This window comes from Schistocerca serialis, chromosome 5 (assembly GCF_023864345.2).
Source record: "Schistocerca serialis cubense isolate TAMUIC-IGC-003099 chromosome 5, iqSchSeri2.2, whole genome shotgun sequence".
NCBI classification, from domain to species: Eukaryota; Metazoa; Arthropoda; class Insecta; order Orthoptera; family Acrididae; genus Schistocerca; species Schistocerca serialis.
In genome coordinates this window covers 414,935,690-414,954,208 of record NC_064642.1, presented here as the reverse complement: position 1 = coordinate 414,954,208, position 18,519 = coordinate 414,935,690, and the positions used below count along the sequence as shown (strand labels likewise).

At 38.4% G+C, this 18,519-nt stretch overlaps 1 protein-coding gene across 5 annotated transcripts in view; it reads left to right on the top strand.

Moving 5' to 3' along the window:
* Positions 1-18,519, top strand: part of LOC126481152 (uncharacterized) — a 248,064-nt gene that overhangs the window by 101,943 nt on the left and 127,602 nt on the right. For all 5 annotated transcript variants that reach the window (XM_050104720.1, XM_050104721.1, XM_050104719.1 and 2 more), the window contains one exon: positions 7,373-7,489. In XM_050104720.1, coding sequence (XP_049960677.1) covers positions 7,373-7,489 — 117 coding nt within the window. The remainder of the gene's footprint in view (positions 1-7,372; positions 7,490-18,519) is intronic.

Genomic DNA, 18,519 nt, shown 5'->3' with positions numbered 1-18,519 from the left:
TGGAACACAGTTTTAATCTGTCAGGAAGTTTCAAGTCAGCACCCACCCACTGCAGAATGAATATTCTTTCTAGTTTCTTGAACTTTATAGCAAGTAATTGCTGAATTATTCATTTTGTGAGAATTTTTCTAAAACTTAGAAAAGTAGGCTGTGTTCAATACTGGTGCAAAAATATCAGTGTCGAGAAAGAGAATGGGACAAAGACAGATGGGCCAAAACAAAGGTACCAGTGGAGCCACTAAACACACACAACTGGCAGCACCAGTCAAGGAAGTGTGAAATGAATTTACTAATCAATTTGTTTCATAAGAAGATAAAGTAGAATGATAATACAGACATCTTTAAATTTTAGCTGATTTTTTTAATGCTACTGTAAACATAAATGCATTACATTTGTTGTAAAAATAGTAAATACTACTTGCAAAACTTGAAGGTAATTAAAACACGGTCTCTTGGTGACATACTGTGCCTCATTTTTTATTTACTGTTATCAAATATTTGATTATGCGATAGACAAGAGATGTATCAGCTGAAGACATGAAGACAAAAGATGTTTGAAATTTGCATATGACATCCTCATAGATTTTAATTAAAATGAAGTTCTCTGGTTTTAGATAATTGAATAGTGTCTCTTATTAACATCAGTATGTCATCTAATGTATTTTTCTGTTATTTTCTTATTTTTTTATTTTCGTATGTCGTCATGATTTTTTATTCATTAATAATAAAGCAACAACAGTGGCAACTGCTCTTGGTTTTTAAGAATAACTACAGTTCTGCAACAAGTACTTGTAGCAGGTTCCTGAAATAAACTTGCCCCAATGACTTGAAAAAGTAAACTTGAATAAGTTTTTATTCTAATGTAAACACCACAGCAAGGGCTTACAGATGTTGGTTGCATGGGGACACCAAGCCTTCCGTAATACTTCGCATCTAGCGGCAGCTTCACGTTGAGTTCTTCCAAGTAGTGCCAATTTTCTCTGCTTCTGGTAGCACTAGTGAAATGGTCAAGTTATTGTGGCCAAACTGTAGGCCTTATTTAGACTCTTGAAATATTTTAAGAGGGACTGCTAATTACTACAGATGCAATAGCCTTGGGCGGTTGTGGTGTATGGAAGGGACTTCTTGGTATGTAATGCATGAGGGAGGTGGCATCAGTAGTGACGAGCAGGGAACTATATGGTAAAGGAACAGGAACTGTGGAGAGTTGTTGAAGAAAACGGTTGGTGTCGCTGGTATAGAAGGGTACATTTTGCGTAATAGTCTGAAGGTGTTGGTCCATGAGAGCATAGATTCTCTCCAAGTGGGCATAGTAATCAGCCACAATGGGGTATCCTGCATGGTTGGGTTTATGGACTTAGGAGGCGTCTAGAAGGTAGGAATACAGGGGGTGGTAGGGATGAGGAGAGAGAGACTTAGGGGGGAGGTTCTGGGATGGACGCAAGGATTTGAGGAGATCCTGTTGGATTTCTGGGATGGGATCACTGTAGCAGGGTGTGTAGGTGACCAAACCTGACAGCAGGTGTGATCTTTTGCCATGTAATTCCCGTAGTAAAACCATTGACCACATGCCTCAGCAGCCAGGGTCAGTTCGCATGTGTGTGTGTGTGTGTGTGTGTGTGTGTGTGTGTGTGTATTTTCTACTTTAAAAGAAGGCGTTTTGGCTGAAAGCTCAAATGTATAGTCATCATTTTGCTGTGCCTGTCTGCAGCTCAGTGTCACCTCAATATGGTGAGTAGCAGTTTATCCTGTTCATAATATTGTTGTTATTCCATCTTGGATTTTCCACTGATTGTACATGCAAATTCTGTTATCTGATCGTGCCACAACTCTTTGGTTACCATTTCATTCACATCTTGTCACCAGTCTCTGCACACATTTTACCTGCTGTGCTCACTGCTCACTCACAGTTTTTGTGGACACGGGGAATATGTTCATTCTTCTCGCTTTCAGTTATGTGCTTTGTGCAATCCCATTTGTCTGTCTGCTAAACTTTTATATAGTCCATCACAAATCTTGGATGGAAGATATCCCAGTATGTAGGCAGCTCAGTAGTTTTAGAGGGAGTGCATTGCCTGTTTTCATAGTAGCTAGTATTTATTATTATTATTATTATTATTTTTTTTTTTTTTTTGTCTTAATATACAAGATGTTCCAGAAGGATCACAAAATATTTCAGGGCATGTTAATACAGACTAATTCAAATAAAACATTACATCTAAAATGTGTCCTATTTTATTGGTTACTTAGATACAGCTGTTTGAAAGTAACTAAAACAAACTACCCACAGAAGATATTAAGCACATGCAAATGATTGAATTCAGAGTTGGTTTTCATAAATTTTACTTACGACTTCAATGCACTTTCGACTTGCCTTGGAAAAAACCATTTGTTTCTCTACTGATATCACCCAGGCACGCTTTTATGAGGGTAGCACTCTTCACAATTTTAAAAATTAACTCATACTTTTTGTTTACTTTTTCTTTGAAGAGTTAAGCTGTCAGCCACACCTCGGGCAAAAATATGAAGATTTAAGGTCTGAGGATTTTGGTGTCGAAGAAATGAGGTCATTCCTATGAATCCATCTTCTGCAGATTGTCAGGTTTAGATGATGACACCAGATGACTACAGTGTCTTGCTGGAAGAACATACCCATCCTTCAGACAGAGGAATGTCATCCAGTAATGGCAGAAGCTTGTTTTTAAGAAAGTCTAGATAACAGATGCTGTGGCAGCACGACAGACACATATCAATTTATACAGTCATACCACACCAAACATTTACAGAGAAGAGTTCTTGAAATGTGATTCTACAAAGGCATGTGGGTTTTTGTTGGAACACCAGTCTGAGTTACGGGTGTTATTGAGACTGTCACGAGTGAAAGTAGCTTCATCAGTAAACAGTATGAGTGGGAGCACTGAGCAATTTGCAATCAGCAAATAACAAAAGTCCAATCATCTATCATCTCCCTCTTGAAGCTATTTGATCTATGGCAAATAATCAGAGCAGAGGCCATGCATGTGTAATGTCCAACATATTATTGTACATGTAGAAATTCTGAATGTGTTTGTTTGATGTACATTCAGAAGAAATGTGACTTCTGGGCTCTATGCCAGTCCCGTGCAGTTCAGTGAAAACATGAGTAAACACCTTGTATCTAGTACTTGTCGACAGTGTTCTCTGCATACAGCTGCAGCATCTCCGTTACAAAACATGTACACAATATCATATCGGCATACTCAGCATTTGTAAATACACGTGGCATGCTAAATATTAAGTAAAATTGGCCACAAATCACAATAACAGTTCAGAAATTCAATTATATAATCTCAAGTACAACCTCACAACTTGAACTTAAAAACAAAAATTGATCGCCGATAAATACACCCAAAGCAACTGGAATACTGGCACTTGAAAAACTCATTTCTGTACACTGTTGCATCTCTGTAACTATTAAAAATTAGACTCATGTTATATACCAGGTGTACCAGTATGAAATGAGCATTAAGATACAAATGTATCGATAGGGAACATTTGTTGTGAACGAGCCTTAATTTTTTTTTTTGTTTGGTTGGTATGACATCTGTCAAAGATATTTAGTATACATCAAGTCATGGAACAAACAACATCATATGTTTTCATCGTGTTAACAATGTCGAATTTTGTACCAGAAAGTGATGATTTGCGGTAAGCATTAATGTTTTCTTTCCATTTGAAAAAAAGTGCTGCAGAGTCGCATTGAATGCTTGTCGAGGCATATGGTGATCATGCTCTATTTGAAGCAACATGCAAAAGATGGTTTCAATGGTTCAGAAATAATGATTTTGATGTAAGAAATGAAGAATGTGGAAGACCACCAAAATAGTTCGAAGATGCCGAATTGCAAGCAATATTGGATGAAGATGATACTTTGAGGCAGAAGCAAATGACAGCAATGCTAAATGTTGCACAACAAACAATTTCTGACCGTTTGAAAGCCATGGGAAAGATCCAAAAGTGTGGAAAATGGGTGCCACATGAATTGAATGAAAGGCAGATGGAAAACCGAAAAACCATTTATCAAATTTTGCTTCAAAGACATGAAAGAAAATCAACTTTGCATCGAATTGTTACTGGCAATGAAAAATGGATTTATTTTAAGAATCCTAAACGGGAAAAATCGTGGGTTAATTTTGGACAACCATCAACATCGACTGCAAAACCAGATCGATTTGGCAAGAAGACAATGCTGTGTGTTTGGTGGGATCAGAAAGGTGTGGTGTATCATGAGCTTCTAAAACCCAGTGAAACTGTGAATACTAATCGCTACAGACAACAAATGATCAATTTGAACTATGCATTGATCGAAAAAAGACCAGAATGGGCCAGAAGACATGGCAAAGTAATTTTTTTACACGACAATGCACCTGCACACAAAGCAAAACTGGTTAAGGATACAATCAAAACACTTGGCTGGGAGCTGCTACCCTACCTGCCGTATTCACCAGACTTGGCCCCTTCCGACTACCATTTGTTTTCATCAATGGGACACACATTGGCTGAGGAATACTTCGATTCCTACAAAGAAGATGAACATTTCTATTGGCGTGGTCTCCACAAATTGCCAGAACGGTGGTCAAAATGTATAGAAGGCAATGGTCAGTACATTGAATAAAATGTTTTTACTTTTCAATTAAAAATTAGTGTTTCATTTTCACAAAAAAATGCTGATTTCATACCGGTACATCTGGTAGAATGCTTTGATGAATTAATCTATGTTACCATCTCCCAAAATGTTCACTAGTTCTCCTGAAACAACCAATGGAGCAAGGTGACACAGTGATTAGTACACTGGATTCGTATTCAGGGGATGGTGGTTCAAACATGTGTCTGGCCATCCAGATTTAAGTTTCTGTGATTTCCCTAAATCGCTCCAGGCAAATTTCAGAATGGTTCCTCTGAAATGACATGGCGGACTTCCTTTCTCATCCATGAGATTTTCTTGCTTCTGCTCCATCTCGGATAACCTTAATGTTGACATTACATTAAACCCAATCTTCCTTTGTGAAACACTCTGCATAAAGTAATCCAAAAGTTATATTCATAATTATTGGTAGAAGTAGATTTGCACTAGGCGTAATTGGTTGTTGTTATACTTTACAGAAGTATCTTGCAATGCCCATCTTGCTTATTAATATATAATTTTACTTGTTGCACATCAATGAAGGCTCTCCTTCATTACAGGGTTTACGGACCACAATGTGTGAATGAATGGGAAATATTGTGAAAGTAGACTGTAGCTTTAACTGTGTTTGTGAGTACAGGGTTGTTGGTTTTAGTTATTTATTGTGCCATTTACTGTAAAACTTATTCCCTAATAAAAAGTTATATGATGAAATTTTTAAGTTATGTCTCTTGTTCCATGATATTGTGAAAAGAATAGATAGCTGCTCATCATAAACATGACACATTGGGTTACAGACAGGTGCAACAAAGAGATGGTTACACATTGAGCCTTCTTCAGAGAAGAAAACACATACACAGTCACACATACGTCATCCACACATGACTGCTGTCTGTGGGCCGTGCAGCTATAATGCAACTCTCACATTGAACGAAATCAGAGTGGTGTGGGGAAGCCGGAGGAATAGCAAGGGACAGGTGGGAGGAGGAGGGGGGGGGGGGCAGGGAGAGGAGTACTGTCTGGAAGAGAGTGCAGGGACTAGATGGCAGGCAGACAAGGTTGTCAGCTGCAGTGTTGGGAAGCTGTGAAGTGGGGGGGGGGGGGGGGGGGGGGGGGAGGAAGGAGAGAAGAAGACGGAGGCCAGGCCACCTGTGAAATCAGCCATGTGATATATCAGTTCTACTGCAGTCATTTCACAGCATATTTTATTGGTATGACTACCAATTAGTTGTCCACCAGGTTGAACAGCCACTGCCAAACTATGGCCAAGAGCAAAGTGGACCATCCTGTGGCATAACATGCAGCTGAACATAACATGCTTGATTTCAATGGCTGCTTCACAGTCCGGGCCATCTGGATCTTCCTCTCCATCTTCAGATTTCTGAAATGCGCAGATGGGCATTACTGTTGCTACACAAACTCTGCTCTCAAAATCATACCAGCTTCAACCTGCTGTAATGTACTGTCTCCACACCCTCCATTCAACAGTTTCTGCTCACTCTGTCCTATCACCTGCTTCCGGTTCATGATCTCTCACCCCATGGTGCATTACTTTCTGCCAATGTGCCCAATGATCCTTACCCTCTCCCTCCTGCCCCTCTCCCCCACAGCTTCCCAATGCTGCAATTGGCAGTCTAATCATGATGCCATGTAGTTCCTGCACACTCTGTCAGACAGTGCTCTTCTCTCTCCCCACCCCTCCTCTTTCCCCACCCTACTCCTTATTGTTGCTGTTATTCAACATGAGAGTTGTATTGTAGCTGCAGCATCTTGAGATAGCAGTCATGTATGCATAATGTGTGTGTGTGTGTGTGTGTGTGTGTGTGTGTGTGTGTGTGTCCTTGTCCTTTTTTTCTTTTCTGAAGAAGGGTTTGGATGAAAGCTCAATGTCTTTTCGCTTTGCCTGTCTGAAACTCAGTATGTCATTTCTATATAGAGAGTAGCAATCTACCTTTTTCATAATATTGTTGGTACTCCATCCTGGACTTTCCTTTGTTATATCTTGCTCCATAATTGTTGATACAGCTGTAACTTTAATATTTACTAATGTTTTTCTTGGTGTGTATAACAGATGTACATACACAGTAACTTTGTAAGCAGCACTTTACAGTGAACCTAGTCACCTCCCCCCCCCCCCTTTTTTTTCCCCTCCCCCTTATGGTCCTCTTTGTAGTTTGAAAATTCAATACCTGTTTTGTGGCTATGATTCCCAAAAAACAATTCTACAATTCTATAGCTCAAGACTGAGAGTACATAGTATGTAACTGTGGAAACACGATGAAGACAATCTCATTCTTAAAAAGTGTGTTCATCATTCCATTCAACTGATAGTCATTATTCATCGTTGGCAATTTTATACCTGTAAAATGATACAGGAAATTATTATATACATTTAAGTTGACAGAATTGTGTTCCTCAGCTACGTTAATGAGATTACTTTCATTGAGGTCTGTGTTACGTTATGACATTTTGACCCACTGTGAAAGTCATTGAGGGTCCCATTTGCTTTTTCACCAGGACTTCCTTCTGTGACTACAACATTGGTGCGATGTAAGTAACACATGGTGAAGTGCAGCCTGTAGCAATAATTCTTGACTCATTGTTTCTTACAGGCCATTGTTTTTTAATTATTTATATTAGTGAGCATTGTGTTTTTAATACATTCCCCAAAACATTTCAGTTGCAACAATTTTTTAATTTGTATTCCAGATTCAGTGTGGCGGAGCTCATTGGCAAGCCAAGATGAGCTTCAGGAGGTCATACAGTTGTTGTCTGTGCAACCTCAACAGGCAACACAACTGCATCATCCAAGTATGCACATGCCAGGTATAGTAAGATTCTAATAATTTGATCCTGTAGTAATAAACTTCAGTGTTTTACCGCCTGAAAAGATGCAAACCATATTTTCGGTTAGTATATTAACAGGCCAAATTTTGCACTGTATTTGGCTAAATTATTTTAATGATTGTCTCCATCTAGTGGTTATTGTTGTTGGCTGCTGATGCATAGTTGTTGGATTATTTGTGAACATCTCTGATTATTCTGGGGTAGCAACATTGATACTCCATTTGACAAAGTGGTATCAAATAGGACGACATGTGCTAAGTGGGAACAACGGACATTTGTTTTTTTGTCATATTGATACACTATGCTATTGCCCTTCTTTGTGATAAACTTTCATTTTCAAGTATGCTGAGTTAAAAGCTTGCTCTATCTGTTGTTGAGATTTCATTGTAGCACTAAATGTTCAGCATCATACTCTTCACAAAATAAGAAAAGATTGTTCTCACTTGTCTTTTCATTCAATTTATGATGAGACTTACCTACTAGACTTGTCATAGATGGATTTCAGGTTTTTAGCAGTAGCTGTTTTAAAGTGTTACATGGAAAATTTGTTCAGGAATTAAAGTTGATTCAGTTTTAAGTTGTCATCATCAAGAGTTAGGTTATTATTAAAACATGTCTGCTTACAGTGTATGGTTATTAGATCTGTATCAAATTCTCTCTACATTTGCTTGATGTGTCATTGCAAAGAAAAAGAGAGGACACTCTGTCTTGCTCCATATATTATGGTTTCTTTCTCTGCCATCCATAAATGGAATCTGTGCTATTATTAGTCCTGTTTTATTTTCGTAGTGTGTTTTGGCATGATGCGTTCTGAAGAATATCTGTGGATTCAACCCTTAATAATTTTCTTGGGTTGTTCTAGGTGACTTGTTGTGAGATATAAATTTTTTGTAGATTGTCTGATAGTTAAGATTTTCAACATTGGCGATACACTCCCCCATGAGTCAAGTGCTCAAATCTCCTGTGAGGCAACTAAGCCTGTAGCAGTTGTGCTGCCCTTCTTTTCATGTGGTTTATGTCTCCTGTACATGAATTCTGCATTTTTGAGTGTTATTCCACTGGAAGCCATACATATCTTTTATAAGAAATACTTTTCATAGACGAACTGGAGTTTTCTAATGACTTACAATTGAAAGTGTATGATTGTTGCATTTCATACCAACACACATTTTTACTCCATATATTGGTATGAGTAGTAATTATTAATCAGTAATCTTATGGCCAATCTTTATTCATAAGGAATTACAAAATTCTAGATTTACTACATTAAGAACTATTAATTAGCCTTTGTATAGGATTGAAATTTATCAAAATTTGACTGATTATTGACAAAATTTGATCCAGCATTTCCTCAAAGATTGTTGTCATCTGCAAAAAGTCAGATTGAAATCAATACGGTCATAGAAGTTATTAATGTGCAACATAAACAGAGAAGGCTATATCACTCTCCCTAGGACACACATGGAATTAATTAACTTATGCACTTAATGTGGGTGACTGTTAGCTGATAATAGTGTGACTGATTCTGCATTGGCAGGGAATACTCATTTTATTCATAAACCTGCCTAATATTCTATACAAATCCATTATCAACCAGATAACACTGTCATATGTCAACTTTTTCATTGATAACACTTTACTTCATTTATCCTAAATCTCAGAAATTTCTTCCTCATTCATTTCACCATCAGTACTTCCACATTAATAGCTACCATCTGTTCCACACCAAAAAGTGCCTCCAACATAGCCAGACACATGTGGATGTACTCTGCTAGCTCTGCTTGCAGCAGAGTGTACATAGCCTCCCAGTATAGTGTCCCCCACTTTCTATACCAAATTCATATGGTACGTGAGGGAAAAAATTATTGGTACTTTTCTGTATGAGCCTGACTTTATCTGATGTTATCATTGTGACCATGGCACAGGTGGATACTGTCCTTGCAACGTATCCTCCTTTTCCACAACCCCCAGACTTCATTGTCATAGTCCTTGCCCCCCTACCTGTCTTTTGAAAGAAAAATAGGCATTATCTTTTCCACCTGTTGTCTCAGTGTTCCTTCTGACAGTGCCCTAACCTGCCACTGCACACCCATACATGTTCTGACATAGCATAACCTCTCCTAATGCCCTCCAGTTCCAATTTAGCATAATCTCTCCTAATCCCCTCCAGTTCCAACATAGTGTAATCTCTCCTAATCCCCTCCAGTTTCATTTCTCCATCTCCTCAGTCAACACCCCTTCCATTTCCCAATTGCCAATCCTAGCCAAGATCGCTACTCGCCCCAGTCAGGTGGAAGCATTGTGAAACAACTGTGTGTGTGTGTGTGTGTGTGTGTGTGTGTGTGTGTGTGTGTGTGTGTTTATTAGCAATGAAAAATAACTTACTTTATCCAAAAGCTAAGCAATTTTCCGTCTTTTCTACATGCCTTTCCACTGCTCAGCACCTCCTGTATTTGGTGAGTAGGGATCTATCCTTGTTTACATATTATTTTCTTTATTAGGTGTTGATGTGGTATTGAATTAAAAGTTTGTAGATAGTCAAGAAGCACTGAAGCCAACTGGCTTCCCCTGTCCATACAGTTCATACAATATAACAGATAAACATTGCAAGTAGATGCCCATGGTCATTGTTTACAAAATCTGTGCTATAACCATAGAGAACCATGTCAGAGCTCAGGTTATGGGCTAGAATACGGCTACAAATAGAAATAGGTGATACAGAATGGTAATTCTTAGACTCAAGTTGTGCTGTGTTTGTAGATTTGCATGGTTTTTACTCTCATGGAAACATGGCCATTAAATAATTTTGCAAGGGATATACAGTAAATCATGATCAAAAGTGGAGTTAACTCAGATTTCTGCATTGAACCAGACAAACTATTAAGCACTGTGACCTTGTTAAATTTTAGAAATGTCAGTAGGTTTTCAACACTATATGCATTGATTGTTATATGACTCATCTTTGCAGTTGTACTTCAGATGAACGATGGCAGTATTCCATGATTTTCCTTTGTGCGAGAATTGCAAATGGAATTCAACATTTGAGTTATAGTTATGCTATTGTGCCCTGTGCCATCAACAAATATTGTTTATTAATAGTTCTGCTACTGAAAGGCTTTACTTGTGACAAGGATATCGTATGTTTTTGGGGTAGGCCCTATGATGGGATTTTACTGTGGTACTTTCTAAAGGTTTCAGGCATTGCCCCACTAATAATCAGATTCATTTTTATTAAATATTGCCTAGTTTCCTTTTTTTAGTTCACATTGTGTCTATTGTGGAGCAGGTACATACCTGCTTGTTCTTCAAGGTACATATTTTGATAGAACTTGATCAGAAATTCATTTGATCGTCATCCAAACTTTCTTGACATGTTCGTTGCCTGAAGTAAGTGATTCTGCTTCCTATTGCAGAGATAAGGTGATTTCCTCCTCCTTTAATACACTGAGTGTGTAGACTTTTCTATTTGTTTCTGTAATCCTTAGTTCCTTGAAGATTATTATTTTTACAACTCCATCACTTCCCCATATAGGATGAGAGGGTAATCTTATTGGGACCTATGTAAAAGGCAATACAGTTAGAAATCTGTCTGATTGATGTCTGACAAGTGAGTGTTGATGATTAAGTAAAAATTTGGGTGCTGACCAGTGTGTTGGCTAAGGCATACACCAGCACATTTATTATGACCCCTGGTGCTGCTGTGCTTTGCTATCACCAGGTATAACACCACCTTCTCTGTGTCTGGTTGAATGTACAATATGTTAACTCTTTACTAGTGGTTGCCTTTAATAATAGCTATGAGCTAGACTTGTTAGTCAGTTTCGACTTGCTTTCTTGCTGTGCTCAGTAACTTCTTTTCCGAAGTGCGAGTGCTTCACTGGAAGAGAGCATGGTAATTGCCATCTTTAGCTATGTAAATTAATTTCAATAGCAACTATGGTTTAAGCACTGTATTTTCTCCCATAAACTTACACAATTACAACTCACAACCATATAACAATAACTGTTAATCTGTACACTCATCCAAAATCAGCCAATCTCTTTTGTGTCTTTACTACTATTGACATTCTTGGAGTGGTTTGCTTATGTATTCTACGGCTTCCCCTCCAAAACACCTTCAGCTGGTAGCAGCATGGAATAGCACTCTCCAACAGCAAGTGGAGATGCCTGCTCACTGCTCAGGCTGCACATACAAGTAGCACCTTATCTCACTTGACGATGTATAAAGAGACATCTCTTGTTGGTGTACTGTTCTTACAAATCCATCTAAGCTATAAATAATTTCTGTATTTCATTCACACGGCTGTCTTCCATAATTTGAAGAGCCTATCTGTTTGCTATGGCCTTTCCCATGGGAATGTTAGGGAACATCACAGTTTTTGTACATGTGCTATAATCCATTCATCATAAGAATAAACCTGATGTAAACAAACACAAACGTGATGAGTGGTCAGAAGCTGTAGCACACGTACACTGGTGTTGTTACGCTGTTCGAAGTAGGTCCTACTAATGTATTAGATATCTTGAAGGTGGCAGGGGTTAAATACAGGGAGCGAAAGGCTATTTACAATTTGTACAGAAACCAGGTGCCAGTTATCACAGTCGAGGGGCATGAAAGGGAAGGGAGTGAGACAGGGTTGTAGCCTATCCCCGATGTTATTCAATTTGTATATTTAGCAGGCAGTAAAGGAAACAGAAGAAAAATAAGGAGTAGGTATTACAGTCCATGGAGAAGAAACAAAATCTTTAAGGTTCGCCAATGACATTGTAATTCTGTAAGAGACAACAAAGGACCTGGAAGAGCAGTTGAATGGAATGGACAGTGTCTTCAAAGGAGGATATAAGATGAACATCAACAAAAGCAAAATGAGGATAATGGAATGTAGTCAAGTTAACTCGTGTGATGCTGAGGAAATTAGATTAGGAAATGAGACACTTAAAGTAGTAAACGAGTTTTGCTATTTGGGGAGCAAAATAACTGATGATGGTTGAAGTAGAGAGGATATAAATTGTAGACTGTCAATGGCAAAGAAAGCGTTTCTGAAGAAGAGAAATTTGTTAACATCAAGTATAGATTTAAGTGTCAGGAAGTCTTTTCTGAAAGTATTTGTATGGAGTGTAGCCACGTATGGAAGTGAAATGTGGACGATCAATAGTTTAGACTAAAAGAGAATAGAAGCTTTCGAAATGTGGTGCTACAGAAGAATGTTGAAAATTAGATGGGTAGATCACATAAATAATGAGGAGGTATTGAATAGAATTGGGGAGAAGATAAATTTGTGGCACAACTTGACTAGAAGAAGGGATCAGTTGGTAGGACATATTCTGAGACATCAAGATATCACCAATTTAGTATTGGAGGGTGGAACGGAGGGTAAAAATCGTAGAGGGAGACCAAGAGATGAATACACTAAACAGATTCGGAAGGATGTAGGTTGCAGTAGGTACTGGGAGATGAAGATGCTTGCACAGGATAGAGTAGCATGGAGAGCTGCATCAAACCAGTCTCTGGACTGAAGACCACAATAAGAAGTTACTTTAGATGAAACTTTAAGATACGCAAATGTATTAACAGCCATCAGCGATTTCCTTAATCACGCTTCATCCACGTAGTTTTTATTTAAAAAACCATGTACAATCACAGCCTCTGCAGTGTTGTGCTCTGATTGTCATGATGTTAATGTGCAGTATGAAAATGGCTGAGGTTGCTTTCTGATCTGCAGTGAAACACGCACATGGAACACGGTTAAAAAGTGCTGAGAAATAGGCTGTTCTTAATGTTTTTCATAAATTTATGGAGGTAATTGGCTTTGAAGGTTACGCAGCATTTTATATAGTGTAGTTGATAATCACAAACTGCATGTGCAGCCCAGTCGGTAGCATAGTGGGATGTGAACGAATTGCGGTTTTTCGTGTATTGATGCAAATCTCCCCAGTGTCATTTATTTTCTCGTTCACTTTGAAATACCTACATCTCGTAATTATAAAACTCGTCATCATTTTCTATGAATAATGCTCGTCTTCTTGTTTATAATTATATATCGGGTGCGAAATTCCTGTTTCCATTTCAAATACACATGCTTAATGCAACTATCATACTGCAACTAATGCACGCAGCTATTTCAAACGTCACTGCCTAACGCTGGCAGTAAGTAATACCTTCAGTGGCTTCAGTATTTAACTATACGGTGAAATCCTTCAGTACTCTCTTGTGTTACACACAGCTTATGCAGAAAAATTACCCTGTGGTTAAGTCAGGAATTTTCATCATCCTTGTTTTTAATTAAAATAATACGTTAGCTCAAAATGATGATGTATTGCAGTTTCCATCTAGTCATTTAAGGAGCATATTGTTGAAGATTTGCAGTGTATTATTTAATTCTGTTTAAAAATTAAATGACATTCCAAGCTATATTGCTCCTCTGCTCGTCTCTTTTTACATGTGAACTGCAGCTGGCCATGTCACTGCAGGCTAGCTGTACCAGCTGACCGGCCAGTGCCGTTCAAGTTAAATGCACTGGTAAAGCCATTGTCCCATATTATCGCTAAGTCGATGTGTGCGTGACCCACAGCACAACACGTACCCTTATTATTGTACTTGACAGTACTCGAGACAGCTTGTCTGCAGTCCCACATGAAACGGAAATCCAATGAGGTTCCAGCAAAAGTGGAAGAATACGTAGTGCAATGTTTACATCAGGTTTATTCTTATGATGAGCGGATCTGTCATGGAACTGCAGTGTGAATTACTTTTCTTACAGCATTTTACATCTGATAAACAAACATGTTCCGGGAAAATCAGGAATACAGAAATACAAGTCGCTGAGGAATGAAATAAATAGGAAGTGCAGGGAAGCTAAGACGAAATGGCTGCAGGAAAAATGTGAAGACATCGAAAAAGATATGATTGTCGGAAGGACAGACTCAGCATACAGGAAAGTCAAAACAGCCTTTTGTGACATTAAAAGCAACGGTGGTAACATTAAGAGTGCAACGGGAATTCCACTGTTAAATGCAGAGGAGAGAGCAGATAGGTGGAAAGAATACATTGAAAGCCTGTACGAGGGTGAAGATTTGTCTGATGTGGTAGAAGAAGAAACAGGAGTCGATTTAGAAGAGACTGGGGATCCAGTATTAGAATCGGAATTTAAAAGAGCTTTGGAGGACTTACGGTCAAATAAGGCAGGAGGGATAGATAATATTCCATCAGAATTTCTAAAATCATTGGGGGAAGTGGCAACAAAACAACTATTCACGTTGGTGTGTAGAATATATGAGTCTGGCGATATACCATCTGACTTTCAGAAAAGCATCATCCACACAATTGCGAAGACGGAAAGAGCTGACAAGTGCGAGAATTATCGCACAATCAGCTTAACAGCTCATGCATCGAAGCTGCTTACAAGAATAATATACAGAAGAATGGAAAAGAAAATTGAGAATGCGCTAGGTGACGATCAGTTTGGCTTTAGGAAAAGTAAAGGGACGAGAGAGGCAATTCTGATGTTACGGCTAATAATGGAAGCAAGGCTAAAGAAAAATCAAGACACTTTCATAGGATTTGTCAACCTGGAAAAATCGTTCGACAATATAAAATGGTGCAAGCTGTTCGAGATTCTGAAAAAAGTAGGGGTAAGCTATAGGGAGAGATGGGTCATATACAATATGTACAACAACCAAGAGGGAATAATAAGAGTGGACGATCAAGAACGAAGTGCTTGTATTAAGAAGGGTGTAAGACAAGGCTGTAACCTTTTGCCCCTGCTCTTCAATCTGTACATCGAGGAAGCAATGACGGAAATAAAAGAAAGGTTCAGGAGTGGAATTAAAATACAAGGTGAAAGGATATCAATGATACGATTCGCTGATGACATTGCTATCCTGAGCGAAAGTGAAGAAGAATTAAATGGTCTGCGGAACGGAATGAACAGTCTAATGAGTACACAGTATGGTTTGAGAGTAAATCGGAGAAAGACAAAGGTAATGAGAAGTAGTAGAAATGAGAACAGCGAGAAACTTAACATCAGGATTGGTGGTCACGAAGTCAATGAAGTTAAGGAATTCTGCTATCTAGACAGTAAAATAACCAATGATGGACAGAGCAAGGAGGACATCAAAAGCAGACTCGCTATGGCAAAAAAGGCATTTCTGGCCAAGAGAAGTCTACTAATATCAAATACCGGCCTTAATTTGAGGAAGAAATTTCTGAGGATGTACGTCTGGAGTACAGCATTGTATGGTAGTGAAACATGGACTGTGGGAAAACTGGAACAGAAGAGAATCGAAGCATTTGAGATGTGGTGCTACAGACGAATGTTGAAAATTAGGTGGACTGATAAAGTAAGGAATGAGGAGGTTCTACGCAGAATCGGAGAGGAAAGGAATATGTGGAAAACACTGATAAGGAGATGGGACAGGATGATAGGACATCTGCTAAGACATGAGGGAATGACTTCCATTGTACTAGAGGGAGCGGTAGAGGGCAAAAACTGTAGAGGAAGACAGAGATTGGAATACGTAAAGCAAATAATTGAGGATGTAGGTTGCAAGTGCTATTCTGAGATGAAGAGGTTAGCACAGGAAAGGAATTCGTGGCGGGCCGCATCAAACCAGTCCGTAGACTGATGACCAAAAAAAAAAATACGCTCTACCCATTAATATTTCTCTCTCTTGTCGTGGGATGTAGCAGGTTTTCCAATAAGTGCAGTGTGTCTCACAGGCTCAGTTTCAATTTCAGTGGAAAATGGCACCTTGGACATATTGGTTAAGGGGGTGAGTGTAAATACCCCGAGTTCACCCTGACCCATGTCTTCCCTGTAAAGTGCCCCTAGTCCCACTACCATTGACATGCTTCTCACAGCCAAATGGATGAGTAGTGGCAGAGCTTATAGTTTCTGTAGAGGAGATGATATCCACAGGGGGGGATAGTCCTTGAATTGTATTTAGTATCTTGCTCCCACCATACTCATCTGCAGCAGCTTCCAGTTGCTTCACAGTAATCAGGATAATTTCCAGTTGCTTATGAATAGGCGTTAACTTATCTCTAGCCCACAATCGGCATTCACAGTGGGGCTGCTTTGTGCCTGGTGCAGTGTTTTACAGATCAGTAAGCAAATAACTTTAAGCATGCTGTTCCTCTTCTAATTTAATTTCTGGATATGGTATGCTACATGAATTACTAGTTTGCTTTAAAAATTGAAGTGACTTTTACCCAACAAAGAGATTTCTGTTTTATCAAGAGAAAAATGTGAGATAAAATTTACTGATTCCATTAAGCTACATGGGACTTTGTAAAAAGAAAGAACTTGAAAATAGTGAAAATGTATGATTAATGCAGACAGTATACACACATGTTGAAAGGAAAAACTAATTTTAGCATGACAAGATAGTTATATAGGGTGTTACAAAAAGATACGGCCAAACTTTCAGGAAACGTTCCTCACACACAAATAAAGAAAATATGTTATGTGGACATGTGTCCGGAAACGCTTAATTTCCATGTTAGAGCTCATTTTAGTTTCGTCCACCTACGCTCAATGGAGCACGTTATCATGATTTCATACGGGATACTCTACCTGTGCTGCTAGAACATGTGCCTTTACAAGTACGACACAAAATGTGGTTCATGCACGATGGAGCTCCTGCGCTTTTCAGTCGAAGTGCTCGTACGCTTCTCAACAACAGATTCGGTGACCGATGGATTGGTAGAGGCGGAACAATTCCATGGCCTCCACGCTCTCCTGACCTCAACCTTCTTGACTTTCATTTATGGGGGCATTTGAAAGCTCTTGTCTACGCAACCCCGGTACCAAATGTAGAGACTCTTCGTGCTCGTATTGTGGACGGCTGTGATACAATATGCCATTCTCCAGGGCTGCATCAGGGATTCCATGCGATGGAGGGTGGATGTGTGTATCCTCACTAACAGAGGACATTTTGAACATTTCCTGTAACAAAGTGTTTGAAGTCACGCTGGTACGTTCTGTTGCTGTGTGTTTCCATTCCATGATTAATGTGATTTGAAGAGAAGTAATAAAATGAGCTCTAATGTGGAAAGTAAGCGTTTTCAGACACATGTCCACATAACATATTTTCTTTCTTTGTGTGTGAGGAATGTTTCCTGAAAGTTTGGCCATACCTTTTTGTAACACCCTGTATTATACACTTCAGTAACTGTAACTTGCGGGAATCAATTTGCTATGAGACATGTTATACATGACGCTCATAACTTTTGGTAATTTTCAAAAATGTCCATTTATGATGGGTTAAGCTAAAATGGTTTTAAGTTGTGTAGTCTATGAAAATAAGAAATAAACAAGATAGAATAATATACTAATGTGCAATGCATCATAAATTCAAGGCATATTTCCAGAGAGATTAAAATAGGCAATTATTAAACCATTTGTTAAAAGAAGACAGATGAGATTTCAATAAAATCTGTTTAATTGCTGATACAATTTTTGGAATATTTTGAGAAAATAATTTACTCTGGAATGACTTCATGTTTAAGTAGTAATGTGTAAACAGTAAATCATAATTTGAGTTTCAGAAAGATTAATCAACTAATAATGCTGTTTGCATATTCTCTCCCTCTTTTACAAAAGTTAAATAATTGAATAGCACCAGTTCACCTTTTAATGAGCTATCCAACACATTTGAATATTTAAATCACATATTGTTACAAAAGCAGACCTTTTAGGGAATTAACAGTGTTCCTAATGAATGGCTCTTGATATACTTTTTGAAAATCACTGCAGAAGAAAGTCTTTTCTGACTGTGCAGAAATCGTTAATGGTGTTCTACAAAGTCCACTCTCAAGTCCATTGTTTTTTTCATATTTGTAAACAAACTTCTGTTAGTTGCATGTCAACCAGAATTAGTTTTTTTTACGAATGATACAAATATTACAAAAAGCCCTAATGGACACTTGAAACAGAGAAAATTGTAAACAATCTGTGTGTAAGGGTTATTGAAAGGCAAACAGAACCTCCAAACTTTTGCAGTGTACA